Here is an 18953-nt window from a genome sequence, read left to right as displayed (position 1 = left end):
GATTTTCAGGGTAAATGACAAGCATTGTGTGGGTCACCAGTCAAAAACCCATAGCTTGGAAGCCTTTCATCTATCTATTTTAGGTACTGCTATGATGACCATTCCAATAGTACCTTAAAAAGCAAAGAGGCTATTGTAGGGTGGGAACATGAAGAACTTAATTTTGTATCTACTGAAAGAATACAAATACTTTCTAATCTGACAAAAGCCAATCTGTTCCTTCAAAACCTCCTTCCAAACTACTTTTCTGAATTTGGGAAAAAGTTAAAAAAACTTTTTAAAAACATCAGGAAGTTTGAAAATAAACCCTGGTTCAGGGATAAAATCACTACCAAATGCTCAAGAGTAGACCAGCCTTCTATCTTAAAACAGGATGGCTGAGTCACACATAACTGCAGGCCAGTGCCAGAGTGGTCCATAACTTGGCAAACAACAAGAAATATCTCAATATCCTAAGGACTCCTGTCTTGGTTAATTGACCCTAAGGTAAATCCCCAAAGACACAGACCAAGCAATGATGGCCCTATGCAAAACCACACCTTCCTGCCCACAGGTAGTAGCAGGAAGTGTTATATATCCAAAATTTTTCTCTTGCGTTTGTAGGTCACATTTCCAATTGCTTGATCCACATGTCATGAAGACAGCAAGCCAGACATTTTCAGAGATCAGTGGCAGCACAGCCTCTCTTCAGTTTTGCGTGGTGCAACTGGTTGTGGATTTTGAGACAGGGGAGGATTCCAGGAGTCATTTCACTGGGTTACTCCATGCTGTGGTTACACAAAAAGAATGATACAGTGCATTTGGACCATGTTCGTTCTTGATGAACCACAGATGTTGTTTTGATTCCATGAGATTGCAAGTCTGGGCAGTACTGGAGAGGACATTTGTTCTTAAGAAGTCCCAGAGGTTAGAAGGAGCTGGTGCTAGGGCTGTCTGTTTCTGAGGAAGTTCCACCAAATGGGGTTTACTCCATCAGCGAGTGGCTTGCCGGTGTACATGGCTGTTCTGGCAACATATGCCAAGAGACTGGAGTCATACAGACCCCGACAGAGCCACGGTCTTAAACTGCTGTTTATTTCTGTGACTGTAAAACTCTGTATATAATGACCACTGAAAAAGATGATGAAGGATAATGGAGATCTCTTGCCTTTGCTCAGTTGGCTGCTGAGAAGAATACTGGGCGGCAGAGTTTGGTCATAATAACACTTTGAATCTGCAGAAGCTACAACACCACCAATGAAGAGGTAACCCATTTTAATGGAAAAGTACAATTGTCAGCAATAAAATGGGATTGCTGCTGTCTTAGACATACATCTTCCAGGAGTAATAGTGGCTTTCAGCACATGGCACCAGTACTGCTTAACTCAGCAGGAAAATGGACCATTATAAGGCAACCAGCAACTCTGTGTTGCTTTTCAGGAGCTGGCAAGGAGATAGTGTCGAAAAAAAAATCAAAGAAAAGATTTTAAAAAAACCTCCAACAAAAAAACCAACCACCCTGTAAAATCTCACCGTTACAGTTGCTACACTCAGTGAGTAGGAAATCTCTGACCTGAGACTACCAACAGAGCTCTCTGTTATGCAAATCCCTGCCCTTCCTCCTGGCTTCATGGCTTTGAGCTCTGGGGCAAAAAAGGAGCAACTTGAATGAGGTTGCAGTCAACTTGGATACAGAGGTATCTCAGACATGAAAGCTGTTCCCAGTGGAAGAAAATTGAGACACAGAAAACCCCACCCAGCTGTGGTAACTCTATCACCAAATGTCACTCTGAGATATCACCCCTGTTTCCATAACTCATAACCTTTGCAGGAGGATAGTGGGATACACTGTTGGACAAAGCTTAAAAATACATCCATTAGTTCACAATGATTTACTAATCAAACCTTCACTTTGAAGGAAGAGACAAACAGAACAGTAACTTACCGGAGATGTTGTTAATCGAAGGATGGCTCCATTTTTTATTTCATTACGATTCTGAAAGAGAAAAATCCAAAGGTTTCATTGAAGACTCAGATAAAAAGACGAAACATGCATTGAGCAGAATGTCATACTAAACACACAACAGTACTTTCCCCTGTCTGCATGCAAAAGCTTTCCTCTTTCATATGTAAGCTAACAACTATACAGTATTTTCCTCACTGAGGTATATAACATCAGCTTCAAGAAATAGATGGCTGTTGACATGATACTTAGCAAATCTGAACCCTTTCAAGAGTGACTTCATGTTTTTCAAAGTTTAGCTTCCATTGGCAACCTCTAAATATTTCTTTGAAATATACTGTCCATGGTGTCTGGCTCTGGTATTGCACATACTTGAGGAGTTTGTAAGTTTGCTGAAACCTGTCATTAAACATCTGCAGGATTTAGAATTTATCCCACTGGCTCTCTATTTTCTATAACGAGAACATGCTGACTTAAACCACTAGAACCTACCCACTGAGCTCTGCCACCACTACTTTGTACTCTCCCTTAAAGTAAAAAAAGCACTGCAAGTTAGCAGTAAGCAAAGTTCAGACATGCCATAAGTCCTTCTCCTTAAGCAGCTGGCAGAAGGAGGGAGCATTAAACATTTTCTTTTGGTTAAGCTCACATAACATGTTCAATTAAACTGAAGCTACGGGTAGATGAAAAAGCCACCATGGCGTAAGCTATGGTGTTCTCTTACGCTGTCCTTACAACTTTGTGGTCAAAGCCCACGAGCGTGGTCTTCTCCTGTGGCAAGCATAGGGGAGCCTCCCCCTCCTTCAACAAGCTACCTCCTGTTCACCACAGGCTAGGAGAATAAGGTAACTAGCCCAATGAACAACATACCAACAGGTACTGACTGTGTGTAGCGCAGTGCACAGTCACAGTGTCAGTCATGGTTCAGCAGCTTGTTCATGAGCCAATACCCTAACTTGTCAAAGGAATTGGAGGAATCCCTAACAATTTAAGAGAGAAGGGTTAGTTTTGTATTGAAGACCACTCTGCAGGCTTTTTGCAGACTGGTGTTCAGCCAAAAAAAACCCAAGAAGGTGTATTTGTCCTCAGGCAGTTTTTCCCAAATTTATTTCCTTTTTCTTCTTCCCATTCTGATACATCTCAAATCCAAAATGTTAAAAAAACAGATAAATCTTGCCTGAAATGAGGTCAAGCAGTCCCAAAATAAAACTCCACTACATTGTCTCTTTCTTAGTATCCAAGTTGTCTGTGGGATTGGTACTAGCTACTCTCCACCCACAAAGACTTCTTCACTCTTAACTGAAATAATTGAAGTGCCAGACAACGCAGGGGGTACAACGCAGAAGCTTTCTTACAGCATCTTTGCCTATATATGCAACTAATTCATCTCAGCCCTCAGCAGTCTCCTCCTGCCAGAAGAGCCTCAGAGAAGCCAGCCAGGCTATACTCAAGAGAGGGGCAAAGGGTGAGCAGCTAAATACAGGGTGACTTCCCACAGCACAAACAAAGTGCCAGATTTTCTCCTCTTGTAGTAAAACAGCACCAGACCCAGCTACGTTTCATCATGTCTAAGGAATCTGTGTGAAGTGGCAATAGTGTGTTTGTGTGGTTTAATCTCAGTCAGTGTTGAAACTAACTCACTTCACAGACAGTTGTGGTGGCTTGAGCTGTTACCTCCTGTTTTTTGGAACTGTATAAAAGTAATTGCTTTAGGACAGACAGTGAGAATAAGCTAAATCTACCTCCATCAACAGTTTAGATTAAGCCACTGGACCTCAGGTGCGTTAGGCCAGAGTATGTGTGTGCACACATACACACCACTCTACTTGGAAGGCAGCAAATCCCAGTATGTAACAATATTAAAATCAGGGAATCAGACAACACTCGAACAACTTAAACTGTACCAGTCACATTCAGATGTTAAAGTTCACTGACATCTTTATGAAAACATTGGAGAGAATAAACAAATAGACTGTTCTTAAATATAAATAAGAGCACACACACAAGCTTTTTTTTTTTGTAGTAGCAAAACTTCAGGCTTGAAAGTTTCTCATGTTTCCTGCTGCAATTAACATGAACTACCAAACCAGGTGTACAAATGAGTTTTTGGTTTAGCAAGTTAAGTCACTTCATCTGGGCCACAATAAACACCACTGTAAATACTCTTAGTCCATTGCAATCAAGAGGTGCTGAGCACAGAGTAAGGAGGCTACAGGATAGTCTCTGAAGACTTGAGGAGTGCTGAACAGCTGAGTAGTCCTACCTCCCACCTATGTGCTTCCTTTTCCACCTGGCACAAGCTCTGGTACTGGACAGATCTGTTTGTGGGTCAGTCTCACTAACCTGTCAGAAATTAGCTCCAGCAGTAAAGATAAGAGAGTTTTCTGTCAGGTTAATAAGACACAAACAAGCTTTATAAGGGTTCAGCGACAGCTCAAACCCAAGAAAGATGGTGGAACCACATCTTTGGAAGCAGAGAAGCAGTGGATGAAAAGAGAAGAAGGGAAGCATAAGGATGAATTATACCTCACCTTTTTGGGAGCAGCAAGATGTCAGCCACAGCTTGAATTACATTAATTCATAGTTTCTTCAGCTGAAACCATGCTCCACACTTTGTTCAATTACAGTAGTTTTGTCACGAACTGAAACTAACTCATAAAAATTTGGTCTTAATCTGATACATTCATTACAGTGTAAATCATGCAGATTAAAAAACAAACCTCTAATTACAGAAGGATAAATTGCATAGATTGAACTTACAACCAAACTAGCAAGTGAAAAATATCTTGTTAAAAATACACTATTTCTCAATAGTCATAGGAATTTAAAAACGAGTGGAAAAAGGGAAGCCAATAACCTGGTCAAAGTTCAGATACCACATATGGAAAAACAAGAGAAGTACTATTCTCCAAAGTAACCTTATGTCAGCAGGTTATATAAAACATATCAGAGGAAAGAGAACACACAGATTATTAAAAGCATCACTGGATATTTTCTCTGGAGTCCTTCTGTTTAATCATCAAGACAAATCTGAAACACCAAAGCTTTCAGACTCAAAGTTTGTCAGAGCCCACAGCACACAAAGCCCTCGGAGCTTTCATAGTGCCTGGCTCAGAGGAAGGTGCGTGTGCCTGTCCTCTACTGTAAATTCAGTCATTGCTACCATAACAGATTGAGAGCTCATCTTCAACTCCTGATTTAAACAAAGGCTTAAGGAAAAACACCCACGCCTTCTCTCTGAAAGTATTCAAAGTATCAACTCTCTAACACAGCAAGCTAGCCAAAATTTGAAAAGGGTTAGCTGTTGCCCAATAAAAAAATACAATTTTGTTTATCCATTCTAAATAACGGCTTAAGTACATACCAAGAAACAGTGTGTAAGCATACCATTAAGCCAAGAGGATTTCCTACATTAACTGTGTGATGCAGCAGTCAGCATGCTAGTTAATTTCAATTGCAGCATTTACACACAGTTAATCCTCTTAGTTTCAGGGACCATATCCTGTGGATTTCTTTTCCAGGATAACAGAACATCATTATAGCAGCACAGCTTTGGCAATCACACTTATTAGCAACACTGCTATTCAGGACAGGGCTCACCACCACCTATGGTGAAAAAAACCCACCCCAAGAACATGACAAAAACAAACAAGCAAACCCTTTTCCAAGATACTCCTGGTCTTTTTCTCAAGTGTACAGGAGATTTGTAGATATTGTTCATCCTGTTGTATTAGGAAAGCTTAATCCTGAGCTGTGAAGAAACTAGTGAAATGGTACTAAACAAAATGGCCCTAAAAACTCAGTAACAGGAAAATAAATTTATTATAAATGTTATATAGGACTAAACCAGCATATTATCAACACAAATAAGCCCCATTTGCAATATTATATCTAGCAATATAGAATATAATATATCAAAGGATTATTTTATTCTAATTAGATAGGTAATATTTACAAGATGAGTTTTCAATCAGACAGCCAAATACTACCATGAAGACAAAGAGCGTAGCACAGCAGGAAGTAGAGGACACAGTTCATCTTGTGTTCACATGTTAAGACCCTCTGCCTTCTAATTTCACCAGATGGAGCAACATGAATGTAACTTGAACTGTAAACACTTCAAAAGGGATAGGCAAGGAAGGAGAGGTGGTGGGATAGCCCTCTATGTTAGGGAGTGTTTTGACTGTCTAGAGCTTAGCGATGGTAACAATAGGGTTGAGTGTTTTTATGGGTAAGAATCAGGAGGAAGGCCAGTGAGGAAAAATTGCTTCACAGAAAGGGTTGCCAACCATTAGAACAGGCTGCACAGTGGTTGAGTCACTATCCCTGGAGGCAGTTAAAAGAGGTGTAGATGTGGCACTTGATGGCACAGTATACTGTTGAACTTGGCAGTGTTAGGCTGAGAGTTGGACTTGATGATCTTAGAGGTCTTTTCCAACCTAAACGATTCTATGTTTCTATTACTATCTGCCACCAGATTCTGTTCCTTCTCAAAGTTCTGCTTTAACACATGCAGGAGACTTGAATCTAGAAAGCAGGCCTCAGGCATTAACAGAGTCCACCAAATCATGCAGAGGGATGATGCTTATGCAAATTAGCCTTAAAAAAATCATATTGAAACAGTCAAGTTGCTTATTCAGAGATTTGCTTGAGAGACACTTTGGAAAATTTATCAGGCAAAACTGAAATTTGTTTTGCCATGCTTTTTTATTATCATTTTAATAATCTGTTATACCCAGCAAAATGCCTCAAGATTCAGCCAACTGTAACTGGTTGGAATGGAATGTTTTCTTAACATATTTGAGGAAGACCTACAAGCATTGGTTCCTATGGTCAAAGCTCACCCAGTGCTATTGCCCTGAGCTTTAGCCTTGACCAAACAGCTTCCCTCAGACTTCTCTAACCAGTCTGAAGTATAACAGTATAACAGCCATTCTTCAGGTGTTTATATCACTAAGCAATAGATTTATCCCTATTTCCATACTACTGCTATTTTATTACACCTTCCTCCAAATGAACACAACAACTAAAAATTAGAGCTGTGAAATACATTTTAAGTTAACGACTCCATTACATTTTCAAGAGGATGAATTTGAGTGAGTTGTAAATAAGTTGTAAATAAGGACAAAATGACGCATAATAGAGTTATAGAGTTCATTTCTAGGTCAACAACTTAGGAAAGAGAAGCGAAGTTCCTGTTGGCAGATCTCCTTTAAAGCACTGACTCAGTGTGCTGCAGCATCCAGGAAACACTGGGGTCATCAGAAGTGGAACTGTGAACCAGACAGAGGGTGTCACTTTGCCACAACACAAGAACTTCACGTACCCATGTGCAAGGCACTGTGTGCAGTTTTGATCTTCACATCTTAAGAAGGTCATGATAGTGTGAGGGAAAATGCAGAGAAAGGCAAGTGTACAACGGGCTTCAGCAATTGCATCACAAGGCAGGGTCTCCACAGTTTGGAGGGACAAAGGACACAGGAAGGAATGTAGTGAACAAGCTGAATACAGAACTGTTATTATGAAACCCTATAGTATGAGAACTTAGGGGTACATGATGAAAGCAGTAAGGGATCAGTTTAAAGCAGATGAAGAACACACCTCTTTATTCAGCAGGCAGTGAGCCACCTGAGCTTGCTGTCACAACAGGTTATGAAAGCAGGCCATATCAACAGGTTCAAGAAGAGATGAAAGAGCTGCATGGGCTTTATAAGGGATATTAAATGGACTAAGTGTAGGTGTAGCCTGCAACATCTGTAATATAACAAATGGGAATACTGAGGAAGCATAAAGGGAGTGAAAGCCATCACTATCCTGAAGAGCATTTGCTACTGCTACAGCTGGAGACAGTCTAAGATGTTAGATATAAGATTTGGCTGACTTAAGAGGGAACTTCTAAAGTTCATTTTTTGTAACCAAAATGTTTAATAAGATGAAAGCTAAGTGTCATAGGTAATTATCAACACTGTGCTACTTGGTATGACAGAACTGTACTCTTTTAGAAGAAATACCGATGCAATTAATTTTGTGATAAAATTCCTTTTCTGGGAAGCTGTTGGACACGGGGACAATGTCTTCTAGTTTTTCATGTTATAATTTGTTGATAACATTTTATCAAAATTAAATAGTTTGGCTGAAGTTTCTAAAAGGAGGATGTTTTCTTCATGCTGTTTATCTATCCCTATTCAAGGATCACAGAAACTAGTAAATAAACCAAGATACAGCAGTGGTTCAATTTCAGGGTATACATTAGCCAGTGCAACTCTGCAGCCCCCAACAGACACAATTCTGCACAAATATCTTTCTAGCGTGCGGGTTCCCAACACTTCCTTCACATCGGATCTTCCAACATGCAGCAGCACGGTCAACCACCTAACTGTTAAAAATTTACCTCTTCTTCTCCCCTTCATTCACAAAAATGAGGAGTAAAAAAAAAATATTCCAAAGTTTTCTTTTGTCAGATCCGTGACTCGAACCAACTCACCTTCCAGCAATAGTCACTAGGATATTAGTGAAGCAAAGAGAATGAAGTAATGGTGAGGAAAAAGAAAGCTCAACTACCTTTTTCTCCAGCAACTCACAGTAATATCAACTTGACTGCTACTTAAACCACATACTAAGAAAAAGACCATACTTTGCATGATGTGTTTATCTGCAGGTGGAATGATATACAAGGACAACTTTAGCAGGTACCCCTTGCTCTGCAAAGCAGCAGTGGTATTACACTGTGGGCAGACATCCTTCTGACACATTAAAAGAAGTTACACGCAAGTTATTTTTAATCTGGATCAGTTCCCCAATTCAAGCAACCACACACAGACAGTTGTACCGGTAACACGGAAGAGGTGGGCAGATAACAAGCAGACCCATCACCCTCTGATAAGTTTGTTAATAAGAGATGCACCCTGCAAAATAAACATCAGGAAATTACAGACTTAGTGGGCTCATCCTATTATTGGTGAGATCATGTTGGGAAATCAGAACAGGGCACTGGTATGGACACAAAAAAAAACCCCATAACAAACAAAAGTAAGATTTTCAAATTGAAGTCAGCTCTCCAGTGCAGTTTATCCACATTCACCCACAACACTACTGAGGGGTCAGCACAGGAGCAGTAGCTCCTTAACCAGATACTGCTACTAAAAGAAATAGCTGAAGACCCAAGCCAAGATTGTGGTTCACAGTCACTTTTGCCAAATTAAAACACAGTCTGCTACCATAGAGTCTTGCTTTTCATCCCCTTTCTCATTCCTACTGCTGCTTTATGTGGCATAGACAGTTGTATAACTGGTTGAACAGTCAACAAGGGAACTAAATCAGATGAAAACTATATCATTTTGGGGTTTGCCCAGTTGGTATGGTAAAAGACAGGAGTAAGCACTGTAGTATAAGCAGGAAAGCGGGCCAGCTCTTTTTGCAAGCACCACATCTGGAACTATACTGAAACTTCAGGGGAAGCCTGCAGGTGCTTGTGCTTCTCTAACATATACATCCCACTCTTAACGCCCTTTCCTGTGTCCTTCCTCTCACCCAAGAGGGACTGTAGGTAAAAACATTGCTTTTCCATTTCTGACTACAGTCAGAATTTGATAAAAAGTTTGTTCTATGTCAGCTTAAGTGAGTTCAAGAAAAAACTGAGAGACAGCTCACAGCTGTTAAAAAGGGCAAAGTTTCATTTCCCTTCCTATCCTTCCTTTAACTTCTTTCTTCTCTACAGCCTATTCCTGGACATGATTCAAGAGTTTTACCTCATCCTTACATCAGATCAGGCAGCCTTTTTGTTAAGTAAATTTAATGAATTAAAGAGGCACAAAATGATTCCCTCTCTTGCCACCACCTTCAAAAATGGTCAAAAAAATGTTGTAGCTAGCACAGATGAAGTGGCAGGATCTTCTGGGGAAGGGGAGGAGAAATCAGAATCATCCTCTTTCAGCAGTAGCCTGTGATGTTTGTTCACTGCACTTTGGAAAACAACCCATCCAAATAGGATGTTCTTTAAATATAAAGATTCCTTAAAGAGCATTTTTGTGTTGGCCAAACCTTACAAGCAACTGTTTACTATCAGGTGAACCCAAACAGTTGTACTGTGCCTGTGGTATGCCATACTTACCTTCAAGTGCTGTAACAGAAAGACAAACCTTTTCAGAGCCTTTCCTCTCTAGTGATTGCTTGAGAGGCAAAATGACAAAATCAATTAAAGAAAATAAATATCTATACAGCTTTTTTAAAAACTCTTGATCCAGCTCATCAGCCTTGATGTGCAGCTGAGGAAGTAAACAGAAGATTGTCATACCTTTTTAAAAAAGGAGGCAAGAAAAATAACTAGGCTGTTCGTGCTGGTGCCAGGAAGTATAACAGGTTGACAGGATACAATTATTTTCTTTAGAAAATTTAGTATAAACTGAAAGTCCTACAAAATGAGTCCTAAAGACTAGAACTAATTTGCTTAGAGAAGGATGACCACTACCCACTCTTCTTGAAATCAGTCTGAATGAAGCAAGATCGAGAGCGATATAGTATACGAATACTCAAGTTATATTTCTGCTCACTGGAAAAATATACTGGCGTCCACTACCTTTTACTGGAGTTCACGGGGCAGTGTTACCCAGCATCCATCAAGCAGGGAGGGGCACAGCCACTCTGACTCCTTGTGCTGCCCTTAATGTAGGGACTTTCTGCAGGGCTGTGCAGATGCCCCAAAATAGTAAGAAATCTGTGAACGGGAGGGAAATACCATGTCTTATCTGTGGCAGAGAAAAGGGAAAGCTGTGTATAGTTTGATCCAGGTCAAATCTGGAATCTACCGTTTATGTAGTATTATTAACAAATGCATTATCAAGAGTAATGCAAATTGGCAAAGGAAACAGCTCACTTAAAACATTTCTTCAGTCTCTAGTCTTCCTGCTACTCCTCATTCTCATCTGAAGCAACAGATCCTTCAGCGAATCAGAAACTTTCAACTCAATGAAATTCAATCAATCAGTGAAGCAGATGAATATGAAAATGGAAAAGACAAAAAAATCAAAAAGCCCCAACCCTACAAGTGGCTCACTTCTTGCCCTGTCATTTGCATACACTCCCACACAGGAGCCCGTAATGGCATGCTAGAATTTCACATGAATATACAATTACAGGTTGTGTTCAGCAAAAAATAGGTCAGAAGTAAAAGCAACTTGGAGAGAGGACAAGCACCAGGAACTTCACCCAGGTTCTCAGCTTTGGGAATACGGGGCTAAAAGGATGTCTCATCTGCAAACACAGTGCAAAGCCAGGTAAAGACAACAAAAGGAAGGTGGGGGCAGCTCTTCTGGCATAACAGAAATAAAAGTCTCCCAAAATTAATGGAGTGAACTCAGTGTCTGCTTTCCTCCACTTCAAGCAATAAGATTGAAAGGGAAATGTGGGAAATAGGAAATAAGGAAGAAAACCCACAGGGAGCCTTCTGAGGGATCAGATGCAAAAAAATTGTGACAATAAAAATGTCCTCTAGTCAATAGACAGATGAATGTCTTTGCACTTAAAAGATAACATGAAAAAACACCACCACTTTCAGCACTGTGTGGTGACTATAGCTCAGCACTGGCCCACAAAGCCCTTCAGCCCTTTATTCCTGATAGTTGCTCAGATGCCTCCAGCAGTGAAACCAGCTTGAACACCATTCTTCCACAACCACACACTGGATCCACAAATGGATCTAGAGGAGCCCATGGCCTGCAAGACCAAAGGTGAGCAGCAGTAAGGCACCAGACATACCCACCAATGTGCTGCATGAGACACTTGAATGTTTGTCCCAGGAGTCCTAGGACTGCCAGCAGAGGAGCACAGCAAACAGTCATGCAAGCTGTGGTTTTTAGTCCAGGAACACAAATAGCACACAAAATTATACAGGCATTTTCTACTCTTCATATAGCATTTTTTTTTCTAAACCTGAGCTTGCCCAGGCTATAGTGTTCCTGAGTTGTGTACATGTCTGATGTACACAAGCATCTAATTCAGGTACAATCGAGAGACTGAAGAAAAGGTGGCTTTTTTATACCTATTTTATAGTATCTAGCACATCCTGATTCAAAGTCAGGCTTTTAGATATTTGACCTATCAAAGAAATGCCCCTCCACAATAAGCAAGACCTTTAAAAAACCACACACCTATTACCGTAATTAAAAATCAATTACTTTGTGATCAAAACACCAGACAGACTTGAGCTTAGATACTATGCCTGCTTGGTTTTCTTGTTCACAAAACCTCTTACTTTATATCTCTCATTTTTACAAAAAAAAGGCAAAAATATAAAATTAAAAATTTCCACTGCATCTTCAGAGGCACAGATATAGCCAAAATAGAAACCCCAGAGGCAGCAGTCCAAACTGGATCTGCTGTGATCTCTAGTAGAAACCCTGGCTAACTCAAAATTTGGTAAAAGACTGCCCTTATACTGCCTGAAGGACTTATTGCTGCTCCTGTAGAGGCATTTTTTCCAACTAATACATAAAAAAAATAAATTAGGAGACAGAATTGCTTGGGTGTTGTTTTTATTTATGTACGGTATAATTGGGAAACACAGGTCAGCTACAAAAGATAGAGTTCTGCATTTGACAACCAAAACACAGATGGGCTGTTTGCCACCCAAAACCAAAAATACAATCGTAAGCCACGTAACAAGTGTAACATTTTCACTTCAAAGTTTCTTGTTACTTTGTACAAGAAGTCCTTAATTGCTTTTCTTTCTGGTAACTTTAAATCTGGGGATATTTTAAAGAGGCATCTCTACTTGGAAGGTAGCCTCCGCAGAGACATGAACTAAAGGTAATGGTATCTGCATATGTACAGACATATAATTCACTTCTGAAAGCAGTGCAAAATATTTCCTTATTGGAAGCTGTCACTGCCACAAAAAAGTTCTGCTTGTGTTGTTTAGTAAGAGGCAAATTATAGAAATGGGGGCTTTAACTATTAAGTGTTGGCATTGAAGTGAATGTGTTTGTCCTCATGCCTGGTGATTCTCATTTTTTAATTCAGAAAGCAGTAACATCTTATTGAACACAAATGAGGGAAAGTATGTCAAAGGGGTGATGGCCTATATAAGCCTCTCTTTATAACCACTATCCAACAAGCAGTGATAAACAGTGAACAATATCTAATGAAAGTCACAGACATCTGAGTAATTCTGGTGGCATTTAGAGCTCTTCTCTCTTATTTATGTGACTCAGAGTCAGACACTCTGCATATTTTCAGTAGGGAATAAACAAATTCAAAGTCCTCTCTGCAGTACAATCCAAAATGTCCTAGAAGACCATGATTTTCCACACTTATTGCAAGTTAAAGGCAGCCAAAAACCATTGGACTGTCTTATGTGGAACAGAAAATATTTCTCTTCTCCAAAGCTTCAGGATCCTATCCACCAAAAGTGGAGGTAAAGCCTGGAATATTTCCCGAATTGCATCAGGACAAATGCCTCCAACAATCTGGAGTATACACTCAGTCCTGGCCTCTTGGAAATACTCACTACAATCAAAGTTTAAATGCCAACAGGCAAGTTCAGTTGTTCTGCCTTATTGGAAAACTGTCACCATTGAGGGCAATTAGCAAAACAGTCTCAGTATTTAATTTGGGTGGAGGTAAAACACAACAATCACTAATTACTTTGACAGGTTTCCTTGCAGCAGCCTTTGAACTGAAACTTGAAAAGAAAGGAGAGAAAAAAAACCAACAGACCACTACACAAGCAAAAAAAGGGAAAATCCCAAAACGAATGTCACACATTGAGAAGGATGTTTGGTCTGTTTAAAAAAAAAAAAACAAAAAACAAAAACCCACAGTACTATTTTATGAGCAACTGCTCTTGCTGTCCCGCAAAATTTAGTCTTTCCAAACGCTTAACTCTTCCTAAGTTTCCTTTATTTCTTGGGTGCAGGTAAGAATTACAGCAGGAGAACACTTAGTTCATGTCTCAATTATATTAGCAACTCCTAAAGAACTGTAAAACGCAAAACAAAAACAAGCGATCCCTCTGCCTAAAGGCAAGCCAAACTAAACTGATAAAAGGTAAGCAAGAGGTACCTAAAGCTATGCAGTTACACTCACATCTATTTAGTTCAAAATTGACTGAGGTTAGGAAATTTCCATGTGGACTCCAGAAGGTTTTAAATAACGCTCTTCTCCCATTGCTTAGAAATTGTACCTCTGAGGTACGACATGTACACTCTCACAAACAATCTTTTTTTGTAATTTCAGCAATTTTAGCAGTAATGCTAGGAATGAATGTTCTGCTTGGTCCCATTCAGATGAGCGTGTCCCCACATATTTGGATTAGACATTCCATTTTTATTACAGCTACAGTTATTTCATTACACTGACCTGAAATCATTACGTCACTTGATGAATCACCTATTGCCACTCTATCTGGGGACCAAAAAAATAAGCCAACAGAACATACAGAACTGGAAAAGGACAAGACAGCAGGTAGGAAGGAAGGGCAAATATTATACAGACACTGAAACTTATTTCTACCTGATCAGCCAAAAAAGTGACATGCACTGAAGGCCTCCTCAGACTTCAAAGAGCCCTTCATGTTTTAAATATTTCAATTTCCTGAACACCACTTGTTAGCAGAATACTAAACATGCACAAATAGCAAAGTTGAAGGGCTCGGTGCTCAAGTCTCAAACACACATTCAAACTTTGTTTTGGTTTTCCAAAAACAAAGAAAAACAGTTAAAAATCATTAAGTCAGGTTTCCCAGTATGTACTCTCCCACTGACATTGCATTATAGAAAAAAATTTTCAACTATTTTAATTTAAAGTAAATTATTGTGGCAAACATTTTTATAGGTTATGTAAGAATTGCATTGAATGATTTACCCACCTTCTCTGTGATGTAGAAATTAGAACTATCAGCATGCTGCAGTGCAAACTGATCATGATTTGCAAGAGACCACCTTAGAAATATGAAAATAAATTAATCACAAAATGAAATCTTAATAATAATTCAAAAAGTACCCTTCACATAATTTTATTATGACCAAACGAGCACCTGTCATTCCCATGTATTTCTCATACTTATCCATAGCTTTCAACGATGAGTTCCATTAAGATAAAAGCATGCTTACAAAGGGAAAACTTCAGTACAAATACATCCTATTGATTATTGTTTGCAGTAAGCAAGATCACTAAAAAACTAAAATGGACCAAAAAAAATAATTTACAGTACCAGGACTTTATGCTATCTTATACAATACCCAAAACATACATTATTAAGTTGATACATTACATTATGTGTAAAATATCACCTTTTTAACTCAGCAGCAATTTGATGAATATAAACTAGATTCTCCTGTGTGGTAGCACTTGCTTAAAACAGCTTTTTTTATTAACATACTAAAATTAAGGCAAGGTATTTGTCGTAGCCAATTATTAGTCTATATTGCAGAACTTGCAATTAACATTTCAGTTTCATATGAACTGCCACATGAACTGGACCAGCTTACAGCACCCACTAGACTAAGTGCTCAAAAATCAAAGCCAGAGGCAGTGCTTTAGTCCCTTAACCCACGAACTGCAGGGACCACAGGCGTAAAGTGAGTGGGTAAAATGCATTCTGTGCAGGAAAGAAACAGGCTAAATGAGAGTCACCCACATCATGGAGCTGCGTTGTTAGGAACTTAATCTTAAAAGTAATTGATCCAAAATGCACTGCAAATTCAAATTTGAAGACAGAACAACAAGATTTAAGAAACTAATGACTACTTATTCAGGATATCTAGATTTTCTTTGGAAAAAATGATCCCCTGGTTGGTTTAATACCTCCCAAAGTACAGTATATAGTAAGTACTATATGGCAGAACTTACCCATCACAGACTTCTTTTATTATTGAGGACAGTGGCTTTTTCTGGTTAATGAAAAAAAAAAAGAAAGAAAAAACAAAATCACCAAACTAGAATATCTCTGAGCTCTTAAAATATGATTTCAAAGCCAGTAACTGCAAGGAACAAAACAAGTTAGTGGTCTTTCTCTTTTTATATAACATAAAGTTTGGTAAGATCCCAAAATTTTTTGCTGCTTTGGTCTTGTAAGCTATAAAGATGGCAATTCTACACATATGCATGATGACATTATCAGTACTTTTTGTCAACCTCTGCCCATATGACAAATTCAGCTTCTCAACTGACAAATCAAAGGGTCTTTTGTGTACGCTGCATCTCATTATCCAACAGAAACAGAAGATTTAGATATCAACATGAGCATTTTCCAGGAATGACATCTGAAGCAAGAAGACATTCAATATTTTTAAACCTTCTTTTGTCCCTTTCAGATATGGTGATATGATGACAGTAATCCTCTCTCTTAAGTACACGCATGCAGGTTCCCCTCTGCTAAAGCACCAGCTGGAAGGTGTTAAGATCCCAGATGTATCAGTTCTGCTTTATTCTCTACATCTGTGGACAGGAGCATTTGGAGTGACTGAAAACAGCTCTCTTGCTTTGGATCCCAAAATAGAAAAAAACCACCAGTCTAGCCTGGTGATGTTGCAATGCTTTGAACTTTGTTATAAACACAGGGTGCACACACAAGTGTTTTTAGAAGATTTCTGGCTAAAAGAAAACTCACTTTTATATCTCAAACATAGATGAAGTTGCATGGCAAAAAGAAACACACTGAATTTCACCAGCTATGTGACTACTGAGCCTTTTTTTTTCTAAGACTGAATGACCAGTCAATGTCACACAGATCTGCTGCTTCACAAAAATTTCCCAAATCACCTAAAGAGCCTAGGATCCCCCTCTCTAGTAACTTCCAATAATGACAGTTCACTGAATTCTTAAAAAGAAAACAAAACAAACAAAACACAGAAAACCCACCATAAACCCAACCATAAGCCAACACTGCAGTCAAAACAAGCTGTTTCTCTTTAATTTTTATAGAAAATTATTAGTTTGAAAATTAACTCAGCATATAGGTGCGTTATGTGGAGGAAGAATTATTTTTCCCTTGAATTTGTTTTCTGTACTGCATCACTGCATAGACAGAAAACTAGAGAAAAGACTCCCTGGTCAGGTCAGGATCAGTGAAGGATTTGTTATTTCATAGTCCAGTCAACCAAGCCAGTATATAAACAGCCAGAAACATAAAACAAGACCATTTTAATCAAACTTGAATGAAAGCACCTGCTGAAAGGATTTTGTTTCTCCTTGCCATAGTATCTCAGTCCTTGGTTTCCACCCTTCCTCTTTCACTGCCATTACTATTTTCACATGAACACCCAAGATGATCCATACCATTCAAACTAAATTCAAACTAAAAGCTGGCCCAGTAAAAGGGAAAAAAAAATTAGTTTTCACCAGCACCAATTTGCTGATCTGCCTTGCTATGCACCTAAATGACTAGCAAATACCAGCACATGGGAGAAAAGGCAGAAGTGTGAAACTGCTCCATTCTGCTGCAGCCAACATGTCCCTTCTCCACAGCAGCTTCTGTCTGCTGTGCTGACTCAACTCTTCACATAGCTTTATCCACTCTGTGAAGCAGATCAGGCAGTTCACATGAGATAGAAAGTGTGGGTCTTTCCCCCACCCCCAGTTTTTTGGACTGATGAGTTCCTCGGTCTGGATTACCATGACATTTATGTGGAGCTGCTTTGACCTGTTGTCCTCCTTCACAGGTTTTTTTTCAGCTTCTGCAATCCTGTGAAAGCAATCCCTGATTCCAACTGTTCTCTTCCCTCTATCTTCTCCAAAAAAAAAAGAAAACTCCATTTTTTGAGAGGGATAAAGGGAGGAGCAGGATAGGTTTGTCTGGAGCTGGGTAACTCCAGTTTGCCATCCAGCATGTTTGCCAGCCTGGAGGTAAACTGTTGCCAGGCAGAACACACAGCTCTGTAGGCTGCATCCCCTTCTCCTCAGGATGCTACTGTGAGTCCTATTCTGATATTTCTATATTTTGACAAAATTTTATCTGCGTTATTAATTCCTTTTATTAAGTAAACAAAAATCAGCTAGCAGATTCAATATAATGGAGGACAAAATGAGTAATCTTCTTGCCATTATTTCTCACAGGACCTATAGTTTCCCATTGGAAACTATGATGAAAAGACACTTCAATAACCAAATTTAGCAGTAATATAAATACGGGGAAGATTGGATTAAATTACTTTCCAAATCATTATTTTGGTACTTCTAAGTTCTCTACACCATCAACTTCTATGTCCTTTGTCAATCTTATTTATTTCCTTTCCCCTTTGCCTATTTTATATCACATTTGCATTATTATATGACATTCAAGACTAAAAACTTGGGAAAAAAGCCCCAAACATACCCCCCCACCCCCAATAAGTCAATTAGAACCCCTAAGGAACAATTAAAAAAGAAACAAATAGATCCTCAAAACTAAAAACTATTAACAATATTAAAGCCAGCCTCTCATGGTACAGCTTTGTCCTCCTGTGACACTACCGCTACGGCACTGATGTGACTAAGTACAATTCATGATGAAAAAAATCAACAGGATAAAAAAGGCGGAACACTTCTGGGATACAGAATTTGCAATTAGTGATCTGACAACACTTTATGAATTAATGAACGTAAAATAAATACCACTTCAATGCTAATAAGCTGCTGCTCCTCTCCTAATAATCCCTTGGGCTGCACTCCCCCTACACATAAGTCTGCAGACAAAATTCTTTCCCCTTCTCTACCAGGCAGATAAATTGCCACTAGCACGCTGTTCACAGCTGTAAGGGGGATGATGCTGAAAGCAGGCAGTGGCTGCCACGATTCCCTCTGCAATCGCCCAGGCAGAGCCTGGTTGGCAAGCACAGGCTGTGGAGAGGCTCCGGGCCGGCAGCACTCCGAGCTGGCAGCAGCAGCAGTCCTGCCATCCTGCCTGCGCACGGCCAGCCCTCCTTGCCAGAAAAACCCTTCTGTGCTCTGGGAGTGACAGGCGGATGAGCGACCAGCTCCCGCGGCCCCTTCCCAGCCAGCTCACAGCCACCTCCAGAATCCCTTTCACAGCCCTGCT

General features: G+C 39.6%; 1 protein-coding gene across 1 annotated transcript in view; it reads right to left on the bottom strand.

Moving 5' to 3' along the window:
- The window catches only part of ELMO1 (engulfment and cell motility 1), a 312368-nt gene that overhangs the window by 231455 nt on the left and 61960 nt on the right, over nt 1-18953 (bottom strand). Inside the window, exons 4-6 of the mRNA XM_050308939.1 lie at nt 15788-15828; nt 14805-14877; nt 1925-1975 (exon numbers count right to left, since the gene is read on the bottom strand). Of these exons, the coding sequence (XP_050164896.1) occupies nt 1925-1975; nt 14805-14877; nt 15788-15828 (165 nt within the window). The remainder of the gene's footprint in view (nt 1-1924; nt 1976-14804; nt 14878-15787; nt 15829-18953) is intronic.

The sequence above is a fragment of the Myiozetetes cayanensis genome, unplaced genomic scaffold (genome assembly GCF_022539395.1).
Source record: "Myiozetetes cayanensis isolate MyiCay16 unplaced genomic scaffold, myiCay2020 scf1, whole genome shotgun sequence".
NCBI classification, from domain to species: domain Eukaryota; kingdom Metazoa; phylum Chordata; class Aves; order Passeriformes; family Tyrannidae; genus Myiozetetes; species Myiozetetes cayanensis.
Note: the sequence above shows the minus strand (reverse complement) of the source record. Positions and strands in the feature narration are given on the sequence as shown.